Genomic DNA, 25,567 nt, shown 5'->3' with positions numbered 1-25,567 from the left:
GCCATGGGAACGGGCGGGCGGGACCCGGGGATGCTCCGCGCCCGCCCCGCGCCCGCCCCGGGACCGCTCCCGGTGGGCTCGGAGGGTCGCGGCGGGGATGAGCCGCCCCCTCTCCCCGGTCCCGGTGAGGTCCCGGTGAGGCCCCGGCGAGGCGGGAGCGGCCCGGTCCTCCAGGCTCCCGGCATGCCCCGCTCGGGGCACATGCTCGGTGCGTGGGGCCGGCCCGCGCTCCGCCCGGCCTCGTCAGCAGCGCGGGGCCTCCGGGACCGCCGGCACCGCCGACATGGCCCCGCCGACAGGTACCGGCGGCACCGGGAGCACCGGGAGAGGCGCGAGGGGCTGGAACGGCGTGGGGAGAGCGGTGGAGGGGAGAGGGAGGGGGTAGAGGCACCGGGCCGGGGGCAGCGGAGCCGGGCCGGGGGCAGTGGGAGCGGGCTGGGAACAGAGGCACCGGGCCGGGGGCAGCAGAACCAGGCTGGGGGCAGCAGAGCCGGGCCGGGGGCAGCAGAGCCGGGCCGGGGGCAGCAGAGCCGGGCCGGGGGCAGCAGAGCCGGGCCGGGGGCAGCAGAGCCGGGCCGGGGGCAGCAGAACCGGGCCGGAGGCAGCAGAACCGGGCTGGGGGCAGCAGAACCGGGCTGGGGGCAGCAGAACCGGGCTGGGGACAGCAGAGCCGGGCCGGGGGCAGCGGAGCCGGGCCGGGGGCAGCAGAACCGGGCCGGGGGCAGCGGGAACCGGGCCGGGGGCAGCGGGAACGGGCCGGGGGCAGCAGAGCCGGGCCGGGGGCAGCGGGAACGGGCCGGGGGCAGCAGAGCCGGGCCGGGGGCAGCGGGAGCGGGGAGGGGACAGCGGGAACGGGCCGGGGGCAGCAGAGCCGGGCCGGGGGCAGCAGAACCGGGCCGGGGCAGCCCCTCAGGGCGCCCGTGGCCTCCTCTGCCCCCCGAGTCACCTCCGTGCCCCACGGCCCTGTCCCCGAGCAGGGACAGCCTTGGCCCGGGCTCCCGGCGGGCACGGGGTCGGGTTTCGGTGCAGGATTTATCCACCCAGCCGCAAATTCCCAAAATACCCGCGCTGCCCGCGGCTCCGCGCACTCTCCGGAGCTGCTTCCCCCGGGCTGACCCGCTCCATATTCCTCCTCCCCGTGCTTTTTTTTATTCCTAAAATCAAGGGAATGTGGTGGACAGCCAGGCGCCGCGGCTGGTGGCCAGCCAGCTGCGCTGGGACCTGACGGCCGAGCAGATCGAGGCCATGGCCGCGGAGCTCACCGAGAGCACCAAGCTCGTGTACGACCGCGTGGGAGCGCAGGAGCGCGGGGAGGTCTCCTACGAGAACACCCTCAAAGCCCTGGCGGACGTGGAGGTGGAATACACAGGTAGGGATGTCGCGATAATGGGGAGGAATCGCTGGAGGTGAGGGGCTGGGGTGGAATTCCCAGAAAAGCTTTGATCCTTGGGAGTGTCCAAGAAAAGGTCAGGGAGCAATTCCAGGGTCTAAAGGGGCTCCAGGAGAGCTGGAGAGGGATTTGGGGTGAGGGATGGGATTCCAGGATGCAGGGAATGGATTTAAACTGGGAAAAGGGAGATTTGGGTGGGATTTTGGGAAGGAATTCAGGGCTGGGAGGGTGGGGAGGGAACAGGATGGAATTCCCAGAAAAGCTTTGGTCCTTGGGAGTGTCCAGGGAAAGGTTGGAGAAGGTCCAGGGAGCAATTCCAGGGTCTGAAGGGGCTCCAGGAGAGCTGCAGAGGGATTTGGGGTGAGGGATCAAATTCCAGGACGCAGGGAATGGATTTAAACTGAACAAAGGAAGATTTGTGTGGGATTTTGGGAAGGAATTCCTGGCTGGGAGGGTGGGGAGGGAACAGGATGGAATTCCCAGAGGAGCTTTGATCCTTGGGAGTGTCCAAGGAAAGGTCAGGGAGCAATTCCAGGGTCTAAAGGGGCTCCAGGAGAGCTGCAGAGGGATTTGGGATGAGGGATGGGATTCCAGGATGCAGGGAATGGATTTAAACTGGGAAAAGGGAGATTTGGGTGGGATTTTGGGAAGGAATTCAGGGCTGGGAGGGTGGGGAGGGAATGGGATGGAATTCCCAGAGGAGCTTTGATCCTTGGGAGTGTCCAGGGAAAGGTCGGAGAAGCTCCAGGGAGAAATTCCAGGGTCTAAAGGGGCTCCAGGAGAGCTGCAGAGGGATTTGGGATGAGGGATGGGATTCCAGGATGCAGGGAATGGATTTAAACTGGGAAAAGGGAGATTTGGGTGGGATTTTGGGAAGGAATTCCTGGCTGGGAGGGTGGGGAGGGGCTGGGCTGGAATTCCCAGAGGAGCTGTGGCTGCTCCATCCCTGGAAATGCCCAAGGAAAGGTGGGAAAAATGAAACTCCTCCACTTTGGGGCCACTTCCAGGACCTAAAGCGGCTCCAGGAGAGCTGCAGAGGGATTTGAGATGAGAGATGGACAGACAGGACACAGGGAATGGATTTAAACTGGGAAAAGTGAGATTTGGGTGGGATTTTGGGAAGGAATTCCTGCCTGGGAGGGGCTGGGCTGGAATTCCCAGAGGAGCTGTGGCTGCTCCATCCCTGGAAGTGTCCAAGGAGCCACCCGGGATTAGTGGAAGATGTCCCTGCCCATAACTTTGAGGTCACTTCCAGCCCATCCCGTGATTATTTAGAATTTTTGATGGATTTTTTTATTTTTGCTGTCACCTGCTTTTCCCTCCCCGCCGGCTGCCAGCACAATGTTGGGTTTTTTTTCCCAGTTAATGTTTATACAGCACAAAGAGCAGATTTGGGAGAGCAAATTGACCCAAGGACAGCTCCCAAGGCTGTCCCGGCTTTCGTGTGGCACCAGCAGGAACAAACGGCAGAAAAAATCCAAGGAACTCTCAGCTCCTTCCTCCTCTCTCCCTGGGGCCAGGCAGAAATAATAACGTGTGCCTTGTTTCCTGCTGGGAATTTTTGGGGAGAGTAAATCATGCTGGGATTTTCTTGGGAGTAAATCCTGCTGGGTTTTTTTAGGGAGAGCAAATCCCACTGGGATTTTTTGGGAGAGCAAATCCCATTGTGATTTTTTGGGGAGTAAATCCTGCTGTGATTTTTTGGGAGTAAATCATGCTGGGATTTTCTTGGGAGTAAATCCCACTGCAATTTTTGGGAGAGCAAATCCCACTGTGCTTTTTGGGGAGAGCAAATCCCACTGTGCTTTTTGGGGAGTATGTCCTGCTGGGGTTTTTTTGGAAGAATAAATCCCACTGTGATTTTTTGGGGAGTAAATCCTGCTGGGATTTTTTGGGGAGTAAATCCCACTGTGATATTTTGGGAGAGCAAATCCTGCTGGGATTTTCTTGGGAGTAAATCCCACTGCGATTTTTTGGGAGAGCAAATCACACTGTGATTTTTTAGGAGTATGTCCTGCTGGGGTTTTTTTGGAAGAATAAATCCTGCTAGGATTTTTTGGGGAGTAAATCCCACTGTGATTTTTTGGGGAGTAAATCCTGCTGGGATTTTTTTGGGAGTAAATCCCACTGTGATTTTTTTGGGAGAGCATATCCTGCTGGGATTTTTTGGGAGAGCAAATCCTGCTGGGATTTTTTGGGAGAGCAAATCCCACTGTGATTTTTTGGGGAGTAAATCATGCTGGGATTTTTTTTTTTTTGGGAGTAAATCCCACTGTGACTTTTTGGGGAGTAAATCCTGCTAGGATTTTTTTGGGAGTAAATCCTGCTAGGATTTTTTTGGGAGTAAATCCCACTGGGATTTTTGGGGTGAATAAATCCCGCTGGGAATTTTTGGGAGAGCAAATCCCATTGTGATTTTTTGGGGAGTAAATCCCGCTGGGATTTTTTTGGAGAGCAAATCCCACTGTGACTTTTTGGGAAAGCAAATCCCACTGCGATTTTTTGGGAGACCAAATCCCACTGTGCTTTTTGGGGAGTATGTCCTGCTGGGGATTTTTTAGAAGAATAAATCCTGCTAGGATTTTTTGGGACAGTTAATTGTGCTGGGATTGTTTGGGAGACTAAATCCCACTGTGATTTTTTTGGGAGAGCATATCCTGCTGGGATTTTTTGGGAGAGCAAATCCCACTGTAATTTTTTGGGGAGTAAATCATGCTGGGTTTTTTTTTTTTTTGGGAGAGCAAATCCCACTGTGCTTTTTGGGGAGTATGTCCTGCTGGGGTTTTTTTTGGAAGAATAAATCGTGCTAGGATTTTTTGGGGAGCAAATCCCACTGTGATATTTTGGGAGAGCAAATCCTGCTGGGATTTTCTTGGGAGTAAATCCTACTGTGATTTTTTGGGGAGTAAATCATGCTGGGTTTTTTTTGGGAAAGCAAATCCCACTGCGATTTTTTGGGAGAGTAAACCCCACTGTGATGTTTTTGGGGTGTAAATGCTGCTGGGATTTTCTTGGGAGTAAATCCCACTGTGACTTTTTGGGGAGTAAATCCCACTGTGATTTTTTGGGGAGTAAATCCCACTGTGATTTTTTTGGGAGTAAATCCCACTGGGATTTTTGTGAGGGGTGTAAATCCTGCTGGGATTTTTTTGGAGAGTAAATCCTGCTGCGATTTTTTGGGAGAGCAAATCCCATTGTGATTTTTTGGGGGAGTAAATCCCCCTGGGATTTTTTGGGAGTGTAATTCTTGCTGTGATTTTTTAGGAGAGTGAATCCCACTGTGATTTTTTGGGGAGTAAATCCTACTCTGATTTTTTAGGGGGTAAATCCTGCTGTGATTTTTGGGAGAGTAAATCCTACTGGGATTTTTTGGAACAGTAATACAGCAATACTGCTCTGATTTTTTACAGGGGGGTAAATCCTGCTGGGATTTATTTTTTTTCCAAAACCGTGCTGTTTTGGTGTCTTTCTGGACAATTATTTGCAGCAGGGTGACAATTCAGGCAGCCCCTCCTCGTGACACCTGTGCTGGAGCTGTCTGGGGCGGGGAGCAGCCCCATCCTCCTCCTCCCCCTGTTCTTTTTTCCTAAAATAACAGGAAAAACCCAACAATTCCTCTTGCTCAGCAGGAGGAATGTTCAGCTCAGCAGGACTGTCAGCATTTCCCTGTCCAGCTGCTCCTGGGGGAGGATCCAGGTGCCTGCAGAGCACCTGGAGTGCTGCTGGTGGAGCTTTGTGCAGGGAGAGCAGCAGGGAATGTTCTCCCAGTTTTCCCAACTGGAATTGTGGCAGGGCAGGGCCCTGCTGGCTTTTGGGCAGGGGTCTGCAGGACAGGATTGTCCCACCTGGAGCTGTGAAGGAGCTGCTGGATCAGGAGGGATGGGATTCATCGAGTCCAGCTCCCAGCCCTGCACAGGACACCCCAAACCTGTGGGGGGCTGGCAGGCACAGAATTCCCGTGGATTTTGGGAGGAGGATTGTGGTGGGAATCCACCAGGGAAGGGACAAAAGCCAGAGCTGCTTCCCACCCCTCCCTTACCGTGTGTGGGAAAGGCTCTGGAGCTGCCAGGATGGTTCTGGAGCTGCCAGCCCGGCTCTGGAGTTGCCAGGCCGGTTCTGGAGCTGCCAGGCCAGCTCTGGAACTGCCAGGGTGGTTCTGGAGGTTCTGGCCCAGTTCTGGGGCTGCCAGCCGTGCTCTGGGGCTACCAGGGTGGTTCTGGAGCTGCCAGCCCAGCTCTAGAGCTGCCAGGATGGTTCTGGAGCTGCCAGCCGGGTTCTGGAGCTGCCAGGGAGGCTCTGGAGCTGCCAGGGTGGTTCTGGAGCTGCCAGCCCGGCTCTGGAACTCCCAGCCCAGTTCTGGAGCTGCCAGGATGATTCTGGAGCTGCCGGCCCGGTTCTGGAGCTGCCGGCCCGGTTCTGGAGCTGCCGGTCCGGTTCTGGAGCTCCCAGCCGGGTTCTGGAGCTTCTGGCCCAGCTCTGGAGCTCCCAGCCGGGCTCTGGGCATGCACTGGGACGTGGCCCCACCATCCCAGTCCCCCCCTGTGCTCCCAGTCCGTAGGAACATGCTGGACTTCCCCCAGCACGTGTCCCCCTGCAAGGCCATCCGCGCCGCCAGCACCGAGGCCGACAAGAAGCTCTCGGAGTTCGACGTGGAGATGAGCATGAGGCAGGACGTGTACCAGAGGATCGTGTGGCTCCAGGTGAGTCCCCTGTCACCAGGTGTGGCACTGGAACCCCCCTGGCACTCCAGCAGATCCTTTTCCCCCATGGCAGAGCTGAGGAGGGAGGGATGTGGGGCAGGGCGGTGACGTGTTCTGGCAGCGGGCAGCAATGACAGGACAAGGGGACACAGGGAAGGTACAGGTTAGATATTAGGAAAAAATTCTTCACTGAAAGAGTAATAAAGCACTGGAATTGTCTTCCCAGGGAGGTGGTGGAGTCACCATCTCTGGATGTGTTTAAAAAAAGACTGGACATGGCATTTAGTGCTATAGTCTAGTTGAGGTGTTAAGGCATAGGTTGGATTTGATGATCTTAGAGGTCTCTTCCAACCTCATTATTCTGTGATTCTGTGATTGATTCTGTGATTGATTCTGTGATTCTGTGATTGATTCTGTGATTGATTCTGTGATTGATTCTGTGACTCTGGGATTCTGGGATTCTGTGATTCTGTGATTGATTCTGGGATTCTGGGATTCTGGGATTCTGGGATTCTGTGATTCTGTGACTCTGGGATTCTGGGATTCTGGGATTCTGGGATTCTGTGACAGTGAGGGGTGGGAAATTTGGGATCGAGGGTTCTGCCCCTTCTCAGAGCCTTCATCTCCCCTTTGCTGTTGGTAAATCCAACCCACCTTAGCTCTAATTCCCTCCCAAAATGCTGATGTGGCACGAAGGTGACGTGTTTAAAGCAGTCCAGGAGGTGACAGAGGAACCACCAGAGCCTTCCCTGGGGGTGTTTCCATCATCTCTGGTGCTCCCAGAACTCCCAACCTCCTGCAGCTCCTGATCCTGCAGCTCCCTGAGGAGGAGGAACTTTATTTTCTCTTTCCAGGAGAAAGCAGAGAGCGCAGCCCTGAAGCCCGAGGCAAAGAGGTACCTGGAGAGGCTGATCAAGCTGGGGAAGAGGAACGGGCTGCACCTCCCCGAGGAGACACAGGAGGTGAGAGCACGGAATCCCGGCGTGGTTGGGGTTGAAGGGACCCTAAAGTCCATTTTCCACTGTCCCAGGTGGCCCCAAGGTGGCCTTGGACGCTTCCAGGGAAGGGGCAGCCACAGCTCCTCTGGGAAATCTGTGCCAGGGCCTCCCCAGCCTCACAGGAAGGAATTTTTCCCAATATCCCATTTAATCCTCCTTCCTGTCAGTCTGAATCCATTCCCCCGTGTCCCTGTCACAGGGAGAGGAGCCCTGGCAGGGCTCAGGGCAGGGTCTGAGGCTCAGGTTTGGGTTTTGCCCCTGATTCCGGTGATTTTGGGTGATGTCGCCTGCCCCCACTCCTTCCTTTCCATCCATAGGAACAAAGTGGGAGTGAAGGAATTCCTGGGAAGCTGAAATTGGGGAATTAGCCCCAGATCCCCACGTGCCAAGGGCTGGAGTTGGGGCAAGGGGGTGGCTGAGCTGCTCAGGGGCCTCCTCTCTCACCATGCACCAGCAGAGGAACCCAAAACGGGGTTAAAACCAGAGGAAAAGGTGAAATGAGGAGAGAGCAGGTTGTTACTGCAACACCTGCAGCTCCTGAGGCAGCAGGGGACAGGCAGGACCTTGCTGAGGTGGCTGATCCTGCCAGGTGTGACCCCAGGGAGCCTTTCCTGGCTCCCTGCACACCAAAATTAATTCAGGCTGGCTCAGAGCCAAGGGCAGGCTCAGTGCTGGGCAGCCCAGCAGGGTGGGGACAGCTCCTGGCTCTGACTTCTCTCCTGTTTTTACATTTTGAAGAAAATCAAAGCCATCAAGAAAAAGCTGAGCGTGCTGTGCATAGACTTCAACAAGAACCTCAACGAGGACACCACCTTCCTGCCCTTCTCCAGAGAGGAGTTAGGTATGGAGGAGTGCACGGGGTGATCCCAGAGCATTCCTGGAGATTCCTGAGCTCTCCCTGGCTGGTCTTTTCCCAGGGGGGCTCCCTGAGGATTTCCTGAACTCGCTGGAGAAGACGGAGGACGGGAAGCTGAAGGTCACCCTCAAGTACCCGCACTACTTCCCCCTGCTGAAGAAATGCTACGTGCCCGAGACCAGGAGGAAGGTGGAGGAGATGTTCAACTCCAGGTGCAAAGAGGTGGGTGGGTGTCACAGTGGACACGGGAAGAACCACACGAGGACACGCTGGTGAGCCAAGCAGGAAAAGAGAGCGAGTTTATTTACAAAACAAAGTTTTATACATTTCTCATGGTGCTCGTGGATTGGAGGATGGAATTCCACCTCTCAATCCACGTTGGTCGAGCTAACTGTCAATCACATTTCTCTTCTTACTTAGAAATATGTAAACAATAAAAGACAGTTAGCAAAACATGGCCAGTGTTTATAGTAGAAAATGTGATAAGGTGAAATTTCTGACTCTAATATGAAGAATATAACAGAAGGCTTAAAAAAGTCTTCAACACCAGGGTGACAGGTGGGCACCTGCTGCACCTGGTCCTGACGATAAGAGAGGAACTCAGGAGACATTTTCTGGGTTGTGAGCAGATCCGGGCAGTGGGCAGGTGTCACCCTGGTGTTGAAGACTTTTTTAAGCCTTCTGTTATATTCTTCATATTAGAGTCAGAAATTTCACCTTATCACATTTTCTACTATAAACACTGGCCATGTTTTGCTAACTGTCTTTTATTGTTTACATATTTCTAAGTAGGAGGAGAAATGTGATTGACAGTTAGCTCGACCAACGTGGATTGAGAGGTGGAATTCCATCCTCCAATCCACGGGCACCATAGAAAATGTATAAAACTTTGTTTTGTAAATAAACTCGCTCTCTTTTCCTGCTTGGCTCACCAGCGTGTCCTCGTGTAGTTCTTCCCGTGTCCACTGTGACAGGCAGGATCTCCTGCAGTTTATTTACAAAAAGAAATTTATATACACCTCCTATGATGTCCATCCATTGGAGGATTAAAGTCCCACCTTTCAATTCCACTGGCCAAACTGTTTATTACCTTTATTCCTCCCATCTAGAAATATATAAACAAAGAGAGACAGTTAGCTAAACACAGCCAGTGTTTACATGAACAGGCGTGACAAAGGCTGCATATTCTCCTTCAATATGAACACTTGGCATACAGGAAAAGCTCATGGCAACAGGCACCCAGCGGATCTCCCCTGGGGTTTGGGTTTCTTTCCTGTTGGAATTCTGCTCACTGAGGATTTTATTTCGAGCATTTAATGCTGACTGTGGCAGGAAGGAGGATAAAACACAATTTTTCCCTTCTCCCCTGCATGCTTCACTCTGTGCCTTGCAGGAGAACTGCCTGATCCTGAAGGAGCTGGTGGACCTGAGGGCTCAGAAGGCAAATCTGCTGGGCTTCAGCACCCACGCCGACTTCGTGCTGGAGATGAACATGGCCAAGAGCAGCCGCACGGTGGCCACGTTCCTTGGTACGGCCTGGGGCGCCTCGGGGACAGCCTGTGCTGCTCTGAGCCCACAGCCCAACCTCTCAAGGTTAATTTTCCCTGAGATTCTCCTTGGGGTTGCTGTTCCCAAGGTAATAAGGTTTTTCCCAGGGTTGCTGTTCCCTGAGGGTTTCCCCTGGGTTGCTGTTCCCAGAGTTAATCAGGTTTTCAGGCTTCTCTTTGCCCTGGGTGTTTCACACCAGAGGTAGAGACGACAAGCTGAGTCCCCAGTGCACATTTCCAAGGTTTTTATTCTTCATTATCTCAGTTCTTTCTCAGCTCTGCAGGGCATCCCCAGCAGAGCAGGACTGGGCGGATCAGAGAGCCCCACACCTTATGTACAGTACCCCTGACCCAACCACTGTCCGAGACGTATTTTTTATTTACAAAATTTTACCAATGTCTACTACCTATGCTAGCATGTCATTTCTACTCTAAACCAATCTCTAAAACCCAACTCAGCACAAAATGGGGGATGAGAGCAAGAACAAGGAGCACAGGGGCCACTCCCCAATTCCTCCATCTTGTCTCTTCAGCCCTCTCAAGGTTATATTTTCCTTGAGATTCTCCTTGGGGTTGCTGGCCCCAAGGTAATAAGGTTTTTCCCAGGGTTGCTGTTCCCTGAGGGTTTCCTCTGGGTTGCTGTTCCCAGAGTTAATCAGGTTTTCAGGCTTCTCTTTGCCCTGGGTGTTTCACACCAGAGGTAGAGACGACAAGCTGAGTCTGCCAGTGCACATTTCCAAGGTTGTTTATTCCTCATTATCTCAGTTCTTTCTCAGCTCTGACAGGGTACATTATCTTAATTCTTTCTCTGCTCTGCCAGGTGTCCCCAGCAGAGCAGGACACGCGGGGGACTGGGGTGGATCAGAGATCCCCTTATGTACAGCACCCCTGACCCAACCACTGTCCACAATGAACTTTTTATTTACAAAATTGTACCAATACCTACTACCTATGCTAACAGGTCATTTCCACTCTAAACCAATCTCTAAAACCCAACTCAGCACAAAATGGGGACGAGAGCAAGAACAAGGAGCACAGGGGCCACTCCCCAATTCCTCCATCTTGTCTCTTCAGCCCCATATGCTAAGAATTCTAATTTCTATATTTATATTCTATAATAAACCATCCACTACTTATTTTAAATTCTTAGGGTTTGTGATTCTTCCTGCACGTGAGCATTCACTGCCATGGCAGGGATCAGAGTCAGTGTCCTCCTGGGATCTGTGTGGGTCTGACTGAGCCCCCTGGACAGACCCCAGACCCCTGGACAGACCCCAGACCCCCTGGACAGATCCCAGACCCCCCTGGACAGATCCCAGACCCCCCTGGACAGACCCCAGACCCCCCTGGACAGACCCCAGACCCCTGTACAGACCCCCCTGGACAGATCCCAGACCCCTGTACAGACCCCAGACTCCCTGGACAGATCCCAGACCCCCTGTACAGATCCCAGACCCCCTGGACAGATCCCAGACCCCCCTGGACAGACCCCAGACTCCCTGTACAGATCCCAGACCCCCTGGACAGATCCCAGACCCCCTGTACAGATCCCAGACCCCCCTGTACAGACCCCAGACCCCCCTGGACAGACCCCAGACCCCCCTGGACAGATCCCAGACCCCTGTACAGATCCCAGACCCCCTGGACAGACCCCAGACCCCCTGGACAGACCCCAGACCCCCCTGGACAGATCCCAGACCCCCTGTACAGATCCCAGACCCCCCTGGACAGACCCCAGACCCCCCTGGACAGACCCCAGACCCCCTGTACAGACCCCAGACCCTCCTGGACAGACCCCAGACCCCCCTGGACAGACCCCAGACCCCCCTGTACAGATCCCAGACCCCCCTGTACAGATCCCAGACCCCCTGTACTGATCCCAGACCCCCTGGACAGACCCCAAACCCCCTGGACAGACCCCAGACCCCCCTGGACAGACCCCAGACCCCCCTGGACAGACCCCAGACCCCCCTGGACAGACCCCAGACCCCTGTACAGGTCCCAGACCCCCCTGGACAGATCCCAGACCCCCCTGGACAGACCCCAGACCCCCTGGACAGACCCCAGACCCCCCTGGACAGACCCCAGACCCCCTGTACAGACCCCAGACCCCCTGTCCGGTCTCCAAACCCTCCAGGGCAGCCCGAGGGATGTTCTAGACTCCAACACCAACCCTGCCCTCCTCCCCCAGATGAGCTGGCCCAGAAGCTGAAGCCCCTGGGGGAGAAGGAGCGGGCTGTGATCCTGGATCTGAAGAGGAAGGAGTGCGAGAAGCGCGGGCTGGACTTCGACAACCGCATCAACGCCTGGGACATGCGCTACTACATGAACCAGGTGGAGGAGACCAAGTACAGCGTGGACCAGAACCTGCTCAAGGAGTATTTCCCCATGCAGGTGGTCACCACGGGGCTCCTGGCCATCTACCAGGAGCTGCTGGGCCTCACCTTCCACCTGGAGGAGAAGGCTCAGGTGTGGCACGAGGACGTGCAGCTCTACACCGTGAAGGACACGGCGTCCGGGGAGACCATCGGGAAGTTCTACCTGGACCTGTACCCACGGTGAGACCTGGGGAGGGGGAAATCCAGGGCCAGGGGGGCAGAGCCTGAGGAAAAGAAGGTTCCAGATTCTCAAGGTTAATTTTCCCTGAGATTCTCCTTGGGGTTGGTGTTCCCCAAGGTGCTCAGGGTTCCCCCAGGGTTGCTGTTCCCTGGGAGTTTCCCCTGGGTTGCTGTTCCCAGAGTTAATCAGGTTTTCAGTCTTCTCTTTGCCCTGGGTGTTTCACACCAGAGGTAGAGACGACAAGCTGAGTCCCCAGTGCACATTTCCAAGGTTGTTTATTCTTCATTATCTCAGTTCTTTCTCAGCTCTGGCAGGGTACATTATCTTAATTCTTAATTCTTAATTCTTTCTCTGCTCTGCCAGGTGTCCCCAGCAGAGCAGGACACGCGGGGGACTGGGCGGGTCAGAGGGTCCCAGACCTTTTGTACCATTCCCCTGATCCAACCACTGTCCAAAATGAACTTTTTATTTACAGAATCACACCAATACTTACTACCTATGCTAACATGTCATTTCTACTCTAAACCAATCCCTAAAATCCAACTCAGCAGAAAATGGGGGACGAGAGCAAGAACAAGGAGCACAGGGGCCACTCCCCAATTCCTCCATCTTGTCTCTTCAGCCCCATATACTGAGAATCCTGAATTCTACATTTACATTCTATGATAAACTAAATACTGCTTATTTTGAATTCTCCCAGCTTGTGATTCTTCATACACTGTGGGCATTCACTGCCATGGCAGGGATCAGAGGCAGTGCCCTCCTGGGCTCTGTGTGAGGCTCTGACCCCCTGTGCAGACCCCAGACCCCCTGTCTGGTCTCCAAACCCTCCAGGGTGGCCAGAGGGATGTTCTAGACTCTGACAAAACCCAGCAGAAAATGGGGGAAAAGAACCAGAACAAGGAGGACAGGACCACTCCCCAATTCCTCCATCTTGTCTTTTCAACCCCATATACTAAAAATCCTAAATTCTACATTTACACTCTGTGATAAACTAATTATTTTTAATTATCTCAGCTTGTGATTCCTCGTACAATGTGAGCATTCACTCCCATCAGAGTAAATGTGTCCTCCTGGGCTCTGTGTGAGGCTCTGACCCCTGTGCAGACCCCAGACCCCCTGTCCGGTCTCCAAACCCTCCAGGGTGGCCACAGGAATGTTCTAGACTCCAATACCAGATTTGTGGAGGGGAGGGGGCTCCGTGTGCTGAGGCAGGGGTGTCACCAAGGGGGTGTCACTGTCACTGTAGGACACAAAAAAAAAACCTCCAAACATTTCAGAAGGCAAAGAGCACAGAGAAGCTTTATTGTCTAATTCTTACAACTTTTTATAAGGTGTTCCCATACATGATTGGTGAATAGGAACAACACCTCCCCAATCCCATTGGTTAAACTAGAAAAGCAGCTAAAATGGGGTTTTTTTTGACTAGAAAAGCAAAACACCACCTGGAGAACAGATTGTTTTGAGAAAGGAGAGTCGTTTGCCAAGATTATTTTGAGAAGAAGCTTTCCTGAGAAAAAAAAAAAGGAGAAAAAAGTCAGCAGCTCCTAGCAGGCTCAAATCTCTCAGCCCCAGAAAAATCAGAGGGGGTCACTGAGCACCACAGGGAGGGGGCCGTGGCTGTGTGTGGCTTTGGGGAGATCCCTGAGCCTCTCCTGGATCTTTTGGGAGGATCCCTGAGCCTCTCCTTGATCTTTTGGGAGGATCCCTGAGCCTCTCCTCGCTCTTTTCGGAGATCCCTGAGCCTCTCCTTGCTCTTTTGGAGGATCCCTGAGCTCTCCTCGATATTTTGGAGGATCCCTGAGCCTCTCCTCGATCTTTTGGAGGATCCCTGAGCCTCTCCTCGATCTTTTGGAGGATCCCTGAGCTCTCCTTGATCTTTCTGAGGATCCCTGAGCTTCTCCTCCCTCCCCAGGGAAGGGAAGTACGGCCACGCCGTGGCTGTGTGTGGCTTTGGGGAGGATCCCTGAGCTCTCCTCGATTTTTGGGAAGATCCCTGAGCTCTCCTCGATTTTTGGGAAGATCCCTGAGCTCTCCTCGATATTTTTGAGGATCCCTGAGCTCTCCTCCCTCCCCAGGGAAGGGAAGTACGGCCACGCCGCCTGCTTCGGCCTCCAGCCCGGCTGCCTCCTGCCGGACGCCACTCGCCAGATCTCGGTGGCCGCCATGGTCGCCAACTTCACCAAACCCACGCCGGACGCGCCTTCCCTGCTGCAGCACGACGAGGTGGAGACTTATTTCCATGAGTTTGGGCACGTCATGCACCAGCTTTGCTCCCAGGTGAGGCCTCTCCACTCTGGTGTGGGTTGGGGTTTCCCCCCTGTTCGAATTTGGGAGGAAATTCTGAATTTGGGGTCACTCTGGAAAGCAAACTCAAGTGCAAACAAAAGCAACTCCTCTCCCCAGCCAGGAGGGAAAAGACTTCCTGGAAAAATCTCTTTATTTAACAAATAAAATGCCCACAAGCATAAAGAGTGAATAATATGAAATAATAAAACCTCTCACTGCTCTGAAGAGAGATCATGGGGAAATCTTTGCTGTGGGTGGCTCAGCTCACTCAGTTTTTATCAGTCCCAGGGAGGTCCAGGCCCTGCAGGTGCCAGCCCTCGGTGCTCCTGTGGGGTTTTCAGTGCAGAGCAGATTTTAAGAGTCCCAAAAAAAAGGGAAATAAAGCAGTTTTCTGCCCTAGCTAGGTAAAACTATCTAAAAAGCAAAGAAAGATCTCTGTGCTTCAAAGGCGGGCTCCACCTCCCTGAGGAGACACAGGAGGGGAGAGCAAAGAATCCCGGGGTGCTTGGGGTTAACGGGACCCTAAAGCCCAAATTCCACTGCCCCAGGCTGGACATTAGGGTCAGGGTCAGGATTAGGGTTTGGGTCAGGGTCAGGGTTAAGGTCAGGCTCAGGGTTAGGGTCAGGGTCAGGATTAGGGGTTAGGATCAGGGTCAGGATTAGGGTCAGGGGTCAGGGTCAGGGTTAGAGTCAGGGTTAGAGTCTGGTTTAGAGTTAGGGTCAGGCTCAGGGTCAGGCTCAGGGTTAGGGTCAGGGGTTAAGGTTAGGCTCAGGGTTAGGGTTAGGGTCAGGCTCAGGGTTAGGGTCAGGGGTTAAGGTTAGGCTCAGGGTTAGGGTCAGGGGTAAAGGTTAGGCTCAGGGTTAGGGTTAGGGTCAGTGTTAGGCTGGCCTGAGATCACTGGAGGGGCTCCAGTGGGATCAAGCATTCCTCCAAAGCCCTCTAAGGTTTGGGATCACTGGAGGGGCTCCAGGGGGGTCAAACATTCCTCCAAAGCCCCCAAGGTTTGGGATCACTGGAGGGGCTCCAGGGGGTTCATTCTGGCCGTGTTCCCTGATGTCACTCTGAGCCTCGCCAGAAAGACACACAGAGTCCAGAGTTTGGGGAGATCAGAGCAGCAGGGAGAAATCCTCCTGCTTTGTTTATTCCTTCCTATTATAATTTCTAGCAAGGTGCCCATGGATTGGAGAGTGGGCATTCCCACCTCTCACCCACATTGGTCAAGGAGGCTCTCATTCAACCTCCCCTTCTCTTGGAGAAGGAATTCAAAACAATATTTACAAAATATTTACAAACCATGATCTCCTGTTTACATTAATGAGCATGAGAAGATGCACACTTCTACTTTAGTATGAACAAAAAGCGCTCAGCAAACCAGGAGGATCTCATGAATGCAGACGGAGTTTGCCATGTTCAGTGGCACACACGTGGAGCGGGAGTTTGGGTTAGGCTCAGGGTTAGGATTTGGGTCAGGGTTTGGGTTAGGGTCAGGGTTAGGGTTAGGATCAGGGTTTGGGTTAGGGTCAGGGTTAGGGTCAGGGTTTGGGTGAGGGTCAGGGTTAGGCTCAGGCTCAGGCTCAGGGTTAGGGTTAGGGCCAGGTTTAGGCTGGCCTGGGATCACTGGAGGGGCTCCAGGGAGATCAAACACTCCTCCAAAGTCCCCTAAGGTCCAGGATCACTGAGGGTCTCCAGGGTTGTTTATCTCAGCCGTGTCCCCCAGGCGGAGTTTGCCATGTTCAGTGGCACGCACATGGAGCGGGATTTTGGGTCAGGGTCAGGGTTAGGGTCAGGCTTAGGGTCAGGGTCAGGGTCGGGGTTAGGGTCAGGGTTAGGGTTAGGGTCAGGGTTAGGGTCAGGGTCGGGGTTAGGGTTAGGCTCAGGGTCAGGGTTAGGGTCAGGGTCAGGGTTAGGGTCAGGGTCGGGGTTAGGGTTAGGCTCAGGGTTAGGGTCAGGGTTAGGGTCAGGGTCGGGGTTAGGGTCAGGGTTAGGCTGGCCTGGGATCACTGGAGGGGCTCCAGGGAGATCAAACACTCCTCCAATGCCCCCTAAGGCCTGGGATCACCGGGTGTCTCCAGGGTTGTTTATCCCAGCCGTGTCCCCCAGGCCGAGTTTGCCATGTTCAGTGGCACACACGTGGAGCGGGATTTTGGGTTTGGGTCAGGGTCAGGGTCAGGGTCAGGCTCAGGGTCAGGGTTAGGCTGTCCTGGCTCCAGGGTTGTTTATCCCAGCCGTGTCCCCAGGCGGAGTTTGCCATGTTCAGTGGCACACACGTGGAGCGGGATTTTGGGTCAGGGTCAGGGTTAGGGTCAGGGTTTGGGTCAGGTGTTAAGGTTAGGCTCAGGGTTATGGTTTGGGTCAGGGTTAGGGTCAGGGTCAGGGTTAGGGTTAGGGTCAGGGTTAGGGTTAGGGTTAGGGTTAGGGTCAGGGTTAGGGTTGTTTATCCCAGCCGTGTCCCCCAGGCCGAGTTTGCCATGTTCAGTGGCACACACGTGGAGCGGGATTTCGTGGAGGCGCCGTCGCAGATGTTGGAGAACTGGGTGTGGGAGAAGGAGCCGCTGCTGCGCATGAGCCGCCACTACCGCACCGGCAGCGCCATCCCCGACGAGCTGCTGGACAAACTGATCCGCTCCCGGCAGGCCAACACCGGTGAGGGCGGCTGGGGATGGGGTGTGGGGTAGGGTTAGGGTTAGGATTAGGATTAGGGTGTGGGTTTGGGTTGGGGTTAGAGTTAGGATTAGTCTTAGGGTGTGGGTTTGGGTTAGGGTTAGAGTTAGGATTAGTCTTAGGGTGTGGGTTTGGTTTAGAGTGTGGTTAGGATTAGTGTTAGGATTAGGGTTTAGCATTAGGGTTAGGGTTAGGGTCAGGATGTGGGTGTGGGTTAGAATGTGGTTAGGATTAGAGTTAGGGTTAGGGTTAGGGGTTAGGGTTAGGGTTAGGATGTGGGTGTGGGCATGGGTTAGAGTGTGGTTAGGATTAGAGTTAGGTTTAGGGTTGGGGGTTAGGGTTTAGGGTTAGGGTTAGGGTTAAGTTTAAGGTTAAGGTTAGGATTAGGTTTAGGTTTAGCCTTAGGCTTAGGGTGTGGGTTTGGTTTAGGGTTAGGGTGTACATTCGTGTTAGGGTTAGGTTGTGGGTTGGGTTTAGGGGTTAGGGTTTAGGGTTAGGGTTTGGTTTAGGGGTTATTGTTAGGGTTTAGGGTTTGGGTGTGGGTTAGGGTTAGGGTGTGGGGGTAGGGTTAGGTTTAGGTTTAGGTTTAGCCTTAGGCTTAGGGTGTGGGTTTGGTTTAGGGTTAGGGTGTCCATTCGGGTTAGGGTTAGGTTGTGGGTTGGGTTTAGGCGTTACGGTTAGGGTTAGGGTTAGGGGTTGAGGTTTAGGGTTAGGGTTAAGGTCCCATTAATATCAGGGTTATGATTGGGGTTACAGTTAGGGTTTGGGTTTAGGGTTAGGGTTTAGGGTTTAGTGTTGGGGGTTAGTGTTATGATTAGCATTTAGGGTTAGTGTTTAGAGTTAGTGTTAAGGTTAGGGTTTGGGTTTAGGTTTAGGGTTAGGGTTAAGGTTAGGATTAGGTTTAGGTTCAGGCTTAGTCTTAGGTTGTGTGTTTGGGTTGGGGTTCGGGTTTTATTTTTTATCCCCATATGATCCCTCCCTACTGAAACCAGCAGCGGGCAGCAGCCTCCGTGAGGCCCCTGCTGCCCCTTCCAGCCTCACTTTGCCTCCTCCTCTTCCTCCTCTTCCTCCTCTTCCCCCTCTTCCCCCTCTTCCTCCTCTTCCTCCTCTTCCTCCTTCTCCTCCTCCTCTTCCCCCTCTTCCTCCTCTTCCTCCTCCTCCTCCTCTTGGCTCCAGGGCTCTTCAACCTGCGCCAGATCGTCCTGGCCAAGGTGGACCAGGCTCTGCACACGCAGACCAAGGCCGACCCCGTGGAGGTGTTTGCCCGGCTCTGTGAGGAGGTGCTGGGTGTCCCCGCCACCCCAGGTACGGTGTCACCCTCCCTGCCCTCTGCGGGGGCCCCTGGGCTGGGGACAGCTCCTGCTGGGCTGCAAAAGGAAGTTCCTCCCTTTGGTGTGGGGTTTTTATCTCCTTTTCTTCCTGTTAGAGCTGGGATTAACACATGGGAGTCGCAGTTTTTGCATTTATTAATCCTTATCTGTGTTACAGTCTCACCATTTGTGAGCTCTGGCTAACAAGGTAGAAAATTGAGGTGTCTCTAACTCTTTCCAAGGTTATTTAAGTGCTAATTACCCAATAACGAGATGACACCTCTATTATTTATACTTTTGACTCAATAATTGACCACACAAGGTCCACAACGCAAACCTTTTTCACCCAATTAGAAAAAAACACCCAAAACCAAGAAGAAGAAGGTGAAGAAGGACTTGGACAACACCCAAAATCCTCCATATTGCCCCATATTTATTCCTAAATAATATATTACTAAATAATACATATTTACATATACTAAAACCTCAAATTCTACATTTTTCACCCTATGAGATCACACAACACCATTCAAACCACACACCCACAACCCCCCTCAATCTGGGGGAAGCTCCACAGCCTCAGTTCCTGCCTCGGTGCCTTTTAGCACAGAAAACTCAAATTTTTTTGCCTCCAGCTCTCCACCACCTTGAGCTGTGCCAGCACCTTCTGTGCCAGCGCTGCAGGGTGATTTTTATTCCCTTTTTAACCCCTCGTGTCCCCTCAGGTACCAACATGCCGGCCACCTTCGGCCACCTGGCGGGCGGCTACGACGCGCAGTACTACGGCTACCTGTGGAGCGAGGTGTACTCCATGGACATGTTCCACACCCGCTTCAAGCAGGAGGGCATCATGAACTGCAAGGTAGGGCCAGGGGGGGTTTCTGTGCGTGCCAGGGGTGGGCAGAGCCGGGCTGGGGGTCCCAGCCGTGCCCCTGTGCCCCCACAGGTGGGCATGGACTACAGGAGGTGCATCCTGCGCCCCGGAGGCTCCGTGGACGCGTCGGACATGCTGAGGAGGTTCCTGGGCAGGGAGCCCAAGCAGGACGCATTCCTGGCCAGCAAGGGACTGAAGGTGGAGAGCAGCTCGGTGCCTTCAGCCTGAGGTGGCCCTTCCTGGCCACCCCCACCCGGCTGCTGTCACCAAACACCCCCCGGGCCACCCCTGCCTGGAGCTGCCCCTCGCGGGCTGTGGGAGCCTGGAATGGTGACACAGAGGTGACGTGCCCCTGTCCCCTCGGGGCTGGGGGTGGCCCTCACCATTTGGCTGAGCTTTGAACCTGATTTCTGCACCAGGGTGAGTTTTGGCCTCGTTGGGAGCCGGGGAGGAGGGGGAGAGGAGTTCCCAAACTTGAAGCTTTGTTTTTAAATCCCTTCTCTTTTAAGAAGCCTCGTTGTTTTTGTTGCTTGGTTTGTGCCCCAGCTGTCACCAGGGCAGGGACAGTCCCTCTCTCCCCATCTTTGGGCAGCTCTTGGCTGTGCTGCAAAGATGGGGAGATCCCAGAGCTCCAAACCCAGAGGGAACTGACTGGGACCTCCTGCCCTGAGCCCCTCAGGGACCCTCCTGCCTGGCAGGGGACAGAGGTGGCCAGCGCAGGCGTTCCCAGGACAGGGACGTGGCCTCTGTGTGCTGCCAGATGTCCCAGGGCCATCTCGGGGCCACCCTGGGGCCACCCCAGGCCAGCCCGGGGCTCAAGGCCGTGGCAGCTGAGGCTGTTGCTGTTGCTGTCAGCTCCGAGCCGGGCTGGGACAGGGGAAGGTCGGTGTTTATGACTGAAAACACGGAGCTGACAGCTTCAAACAACACAAATCCCGGGATAAAAATACCCCTGGGCCTCGTGCCAGGCCTTGAGCTGGGCTGTGGCGCCACGGGCAGGGACAGCAGCCAGCCCGGGCTGTGCCACCTGCCCCGGGCTGTCCCCAGCGTGCCCCAGACCCTGCGTGGCACAGGCTGTGGTGGCACAACAGGGCAGAGGCTGGGTTTGGCTTGGGAAAGGTTTGGGGCGGCTTCCTCGGGGGCTGAGGAGCTCCAGAGGGTCTGAGGAGTTCCAGAGGGTCTGAGGAGCTCCAGGAGGGGCTGAGGAGCTCCAGAGGGGGCTGAGGAGTTCCAGGAGGGTCTGAGGAGCTCCAGGAAAGGCTGAGGAGTTCCAGGAGGGGCTCAGGAGCTCCAGGAGGGGCTGAGGAGCTCCAGAGGATCTGAGGAGCTCCAGAGGGGCTGAGGAGCTCCAGGAGGGTCTGAGGAGCTCCGGGGGGAGCAGGGATTTGTGTCCCACCCCTTCCAGCCTCGGGGGCACCGTGTGAGATTTGAGGGCTGTGGGATCCATCCCTGCCACTCCGCCGTGGCTTGGGGACATGAGTGACCACCACCACCCCAGCCACTGCAGGCTGTCCCCGTTCCCTCCCTTTGTCACCAGCTGGGATGAGGCTCCCCCCTGGTGCAGACAAGGTCGCTGCTGCCACCTCCCTGCCCCCTGGACTGTCCCCTGTGCCACTTGGTGCTCACTGGGGCCACCTGGAGCATCTTGTCCTTGTCCCCCCCAGCTCCGTGTCGGAGGCGTGGCCGGGCAGCCCCCGGGTGTTTTTAGTGTCCTGTTTTACTGAGCTTTCCTCGTTTTCTCCGACTCTTCTCTCCAGAGAGAGAGAAACGAAGCCCAGCAGGGAAACCACGCACTTTCCTCCCTCCTTCCCAGCCCACGGCTCCCTCTGTCCCCTCTCCAGCGTCCCCGGGACGTGGAGCTGCACCTCCCATCCCCACCCCAGGCTGGCAGGGAAGAGAGCTCCTTTTTTGGGGGGTGGGTTTGGATTTCGGGGTTGTTTTTTTTGGTTTTTTTTCCTGTTAACAGTTTTAAGGGCAAACTGGTGTGTGTGTGTGTGCCGTTCGTACTGGTCACGTCCCGCCCCGCTTGTTCCCATGGCTGGATTTTAGACGGTTCCCAGCACTAATAAAAGTTTTCCTCCGCGGATGTTCGGCCTCGGCTCCTTCGGGGAGGGGCGCGGCCGCCCCCAGGGGTGACAGAGGTGACAGGGACACAGCCACAGCCCCGCCAGCACCGCAGCCCCCGCAGGAGCCGGCACAGGGGCTCCTGTCCCACGAAGATGGGCACGGAGTGGCAGGCGCGGGGTGACAGCGTGCGGGGCGTGAAACCCTGGGGGGGACAGCTGGTGACCCCCCGTGTCCTTCAGTGTCCCCCCCGTGTCCCCCCGTGTCCCCCCGTGTCCCTCCGTGTCCCTCAGTGTCCCTCAGTGTCCCCCCCTTGTCTCTCAGTGTCCCTCAGTGTCCCTCCCGTGTCCACCCCTGTCCCTCAGTGTCCCCCCTATGACCCCCCGTGTCCCTCAGTGTCCACCCCTGTCCCTCAGTGTCCCCCTGTGTCCCTCAGTGTCCCTCCCGTGTCCCCACCATGACCCCCCCGTGTCCCTCAGTGTCTCCCCCCGTGTCCCTCAGTGTCCCCCCCTTGTCTCTCAGTGTCCCCACCTTGTCCCTCAGTGTCCCTCCCGTGTCCCTCAGTGTCCCTCCCGTGTCCCCCGTGTCCCTCAGTGTCCCCCATTGACCCCCCTGTGTCCCTCAGTGTCCCTGCCGTGTCCCTCAGTGACCCCCCCATACCCCTCAGTGTCCCCCCATCCCTCAGTGTCCCCCCCGTGTCCCCAGCCCCTCACCTCTGTGAGGAAGGGGTGTCCCCGCACGCCCTCCAGGCTGGCCCGTTCCGCGGGCTCGGGCTCCAGCATGCGGGCGAGGAGGGCGCGGGCGCGGGGCGAGAGCTGGGCCGGCAGCGGGTACCGAGCGCCGCGGATGCGCCGGAACAGCTCCGGGCGGCGGCGGGCCTCGAACGGGGCGTGCCCGGTCAGTGCCGTGTACCTGGGAGGGACCGGGAGCGTCCCTGTCCCCCCGCAGTGTCCCTGTCCCCCCGCAGTGTCCCTGTCCCCCTGCAGTGTCCCCGTCCCCCTGCAGCGTCCCTGTCCCCCCTCCAGTGTCCCTGTCCCCTTCCAGTGTCCCTGTCCCCCCGCAGTGTCCCTCTCCCCCTGCAGCGTCCCTGTCCCCCCTCCAGTGTCCCTGTCCCCTTCCAGTGTCCCTGTCCCCCCGCAGTGTCCCTCTCCCCCTGCAGCGTCCCTGTCCCCCTGCGGTGTCCCTGGCCCCCCTCTGGCCCCCCTGTCCTCTCTCCATCCTCCTTCCACCCTCCCGTCCTCCTTGCATCACCCCCTGTCCTCCCTCCAGCCCTCCCTGACCCCTTCCACACCCCCTGTCCTCCCTCCAGCCTCCATCTTCTTCCAGCCCTCCGTCCTCCCTCCATCTCCCCTCATCCCATCCTCCCTCTCCCCTCCCTCTCCCCTCCCTGTCCCCTCCCCGCTCACACAGCACAGCCCAGGGCCCAGATGTCCGAGGGCACCGCGTGTCCCCTGCGGTCCAGCACCTCCGGCGCCAGGTAACTGAGGGTCCCGCAGAGCGCCCTGAGGGCGGGGACAGCCCAGGTGACCCTCGGGGACACAGCCCAGGTGACCCTCGGGGACATGGGCAGGGTGACCCCCGCAGCCCCCCGGCCCCGCTCACCCCCAGCGCCGCCCGGGCGGTGCCGCCCGCCGGGCCAGCCCCAGGTCCGCGATCTTCACCCGCATCCGCTCCGTCACCAAGAAGTTGCCTGTGGAGGGAGGGACAGAATCGTGTCACCCGAGGGTCACCCCCGGTGTCCCGGGTCACCCCCGGTGCCTTGGGTCACCCCCGGTGTCCCGGGTCACCCCTGGTGCCTCGGGTCACCCCCCCCGGTGTCCCGGGTCACCCCCAGTGCCTCGGGTCACCCCGGGTGTCCCGGGTCACCCCCAGTGCCTCGGGTCACCCCCGGTGTCCCGGGTCACCCCCGGTGTCCCGGGTCACCCCCCGGTGTCCTGGGTCACCCCTGCGGTGCCTCGGGTCACCCCCAGTGCCTCGGGTCACCCCCCGGTGTCCTGGGTCACCCCCGGTGTCCCGGGTAGCCCCCGGTGCCTCGGGTCACCCCCCCCCCCGGTGTCCCGGATCACTCCCGGTGCCTGTGGTCACTCCCCGGTGTCCCGGATCACTCCCGGTGCCTCTGGTCACTCCCCGGTGTCCCGGGTCGCCCCCGGTGCCTGCGGTCACTCCCCGGTGTCCCGGGTCGCCCCCGGTGCCCCCGGCCCCGCGCACTCAGTTTGAGGTCCCGGTGCACCAGGCCGTGTCCGTGCAGGTATCCCAGCCCCGAGAGCAGCTGCCGCAGGTAGAACCGAACCTCCGGCTCCGACAGGCGGCCCCGGGTCCGCACGATGGCAGCGAGGGACTGGGGACAGCGACAGGGGAGGGGGACAGTGAGACAGGGGATGGGGACAGTGACGGGATGGGGACAATGAGACAGGGACTGGGACAATGAGACAGGGACTGGGGACAGCGACAGGGACTGGGGACAGTGAGGAGGGACTGGGGACAGTGAGACAGGGACTGGGGACAGTGAGACAGGGGAGGGGGACAGTGAGACAGGGACTGGGGACAGCGACAGGGGAGGGGGACAGTGAGACAGGGACTGGGATAGTGAGGAGGGACTGGGGACAGTGAGACAGGGACTGGGGACGAGTGACAGAGGCTGGACACAGTGAGGAGGGACTGGGGACAATGAAGGGGGTCGGGGGACAGAGTGACCAGGACGGGGATGGAGTGACAGAGCCTGGGGACAGAGCGAGGCACCGGGCTGGGCCCTGCTGAAGCCCCGGCCTGAGGGTGCTCAGATTCAGGGTCCAGGGGCTCGGTTTTGGGGTGTTTGGGCTCAGTTTTGGGGCGCCGGGGCTCATTTTCGGGGTTCAGGAGCTCGGTTTTGGGGTTCAGGGGTTCATTTTCGGGGTGTAGGAGCTCAGTTTCAGGGTGCAGGGGCTCAGTTTTGGGGTGCAGGGGCTCAGTTTTGGGGTGCAGGGTCTCGGTTTTGGGGTTCAGGGTCTCGGTTTTGGGGTTCAGGATCTCGGTTTTGGGGTTCAGGGTCTCGGTTTTGGGGTTCAGGAGCTCGGTTTTGGGGTTCAGGGTCTCGGTTTTGGGGTTCAGGGCTCGGTTTCGGGGTTCAGGGTCTCGGTTTCGGGGCGCAGCTCTCACCCCCCGGCTGCAGAGCTCCAGCAGCAGGTAGAGGTGGCCGCGGTCGGCGAAGTGCCCGTGCAGGCGCACGATGTGCGGGTGGCGCAGGTGACGCTGCAGCTCCCGCTCCCGCTCCACCTGCACCGACAGCAGCCCCGGGGGGACCCTCGGGCTCCGGGGACCCCCGGGCACGACCCCGGGAACCCACCCAGAGACCCGGGCAGGGGCTGTGGGGCTCCGCGGGGACCCCGTGGGCGCTGTCCCCTCTCCCTGGGGAGTGTCCCCCCCGCACTCACCCTGTCCCCGATGCCCGGAGCCGCCAGCCGGGCTCGCGGGATGACCTTCGCCGCGTACCGCCGCCCGCTGGTCACCTCTGTCACCTGGTAGCAGCGGCCGAAGGCGCCCTGCGAGTGACCCCGTGGGAATGGGCAGCCGGGGGGGGTCAGGTGAGGGTCCCGGGGGTTGGGGTGCCCACCCAGGTACCTCTCGATGTGGGGCCAGGAGCCCCGGGCACCGGAGCTGCAGGGGCTCGGTCCTCTGCCTCAGTTTCCCCTTCCCCAGAGGGGATGGGGTGGGTCCCCCTTGGGGAGGGGGACACCTCGGGGACACCCGGGGGGTGCGGGCGTGTGACCCCCCCGGGTGCCCAGCGGGGAGGGGGCGCTGGGGCGGCTCGGGGGGCACGGAGGGGGATTTACCTCTCCCAGGAGCCGTCCCCGCTTGTAGAGCGTCCCGCTGGCCTCGTCCCGGAGGAACCAGCCCGGGGGCGGCTCAGCCGCGGCGCCCCCAGGGCCCATCCCGCCCGCTCTGCCCGGCACCGGGGACACCCCGAGGGAGGGACACCCGCACCCCGCCGCTGTAACCCCTTCAGCTCCGGGCTGCGGGTGCCCACGGCGCCCAAGGGGGCTGGGATCCCCCCCCCGGCACCCAACACCCACCGCTCTGGCCCCCCAAGCCCCCCCAGAAGACCTCGATGACGAAGCGGAGACCCCCTCGGGGGTCCCGGCCCTCGGGGATGCCCAGCCCCGGGGGGGTCCCGGATCGGGACACGACCGTGCAGGGGGGTCCTGGTGCCCCTTCCCCTCTGCCGCTGGGGCTGGGGGGGTCCCGGGGGGGCGCTGATGTTGTTTTACAGCACCCGCGCCCCCCCGGGACGCCACCAGCCCCCCCCCCGACCGCCGGAGCTCCGGGCCCCCAAGGGTTAACG

General features: G+C 57.5%; 2 protein-coding genes across 6 annotated transcripts; one reads left to right on the top strand and one right to left on the bottom strand.

Moving 5' to 3' along the window:
• The first annotated feature begins 80 nt into the window (after positions 1 to 80).
• THOP1 (thimet oligopeptidase 1) lies at positions 81 to 21,271 on the top strand. Of its 4 annotated transcripts, none has more exons than XR_010081096.1 (14): positions 81 to 299; positions 1,166 to 1,369; positions 5,942 to 6,090; positions 6,945 to 7,052; positions 7,827 to 7,929; positions 8,006 to 8,166; positions 9,338 to 9,473; positions 11,683 to 12,049; positions 14,129 to 14,330; positions 16,797 to 16,983; positions 18,178 to 18,306; positions 19,037 to 19,173; positions 19,258 to 20,344; positions 20,483 to 21,271. XR_010081096.1 is itself a non-coding variant. In XM_063403374.1 (13 exons), exons 1-13 carry the CDS (start codon positions 284 to 286, stop codon positions 19,411 to 19,413), a joined length of 2,055 nt encoding a protein of 684 aa, XP_063259444.1. In that variant the 5' UTR covers positions 81 to 283; the 3' UTR covers positions 19,414 to 21,271. The 4 variants fall into 4 exon arrangements, 2 of the variants coding, with proteins under 2 accessions (XP_063259444.1, XP_063259446.1); XR_010081095.1 differs by having other exon boundaries at positions 20,423 to 21,271; XM_063403374.1 differs by having other exon boundaries at positions 19,258 to 21,271.
• On the bottom strand, positions 21,245 to 25,269 carry LOC134553556 (inactive serine/threonine-protein kinase PLK5-like). 2 transcript variants are annotated; one of them, XM_063403379.1, is made up of 8 exons: positions 25,059 to 25,269; positions 24,660 to 24,767; positions 24,385 to 24,501; positions 23,458 to 23,587; positions 22,852 to 22,939; positions 22,656 to 22,751; positions 21,963 to 22,161; positions 21,245 to 21,454 (listed from the first exon to the last, which is right to left on the bottom strand). In XM_063403379.1, exons 1-8 carry the CDS (start codon positions 25,155 to 25,157, stop codon positions 21,248 to 21,250), a joined length of 1,044 nt encoding a protein of 347 aa, XP_063259449.1. In that variant the 5' UTR covers positions 25,158 to 25,269; the 3' UTR covers positions 21,245 to 21,247. The 2 variants fall into 2 exon arrangements, with proteins under 2 accessions (XP_063259449.1, XP_063259450.1); XM_063403380.1 differs by lacking the exon at positions 24,660 to 24,767 and having other exon boundaries at positions 25,059 to 25,260.
• Positions 25,270 to 25,567: the final 298 nt, after the last annotated feature.

Source organism: Prinia subflava, chromosome 8 (assembly GCF_021018805.1).
Source record: "Prinia subflava isolate CZ2003 ecotype Zambia chromosome 8, Cam_Psub_1.2, whole genome shotgun sequence".
NCBI lineage: Eukaryota > Metazoa > Chordata > Aves > Passeriformes > Cisticolidae > Prinia > Prinia subflava.
Note: the sequence above shows the minus strand (reverse complement) of the source record. Positions and strands in the feature narration are given on the sequence as shown.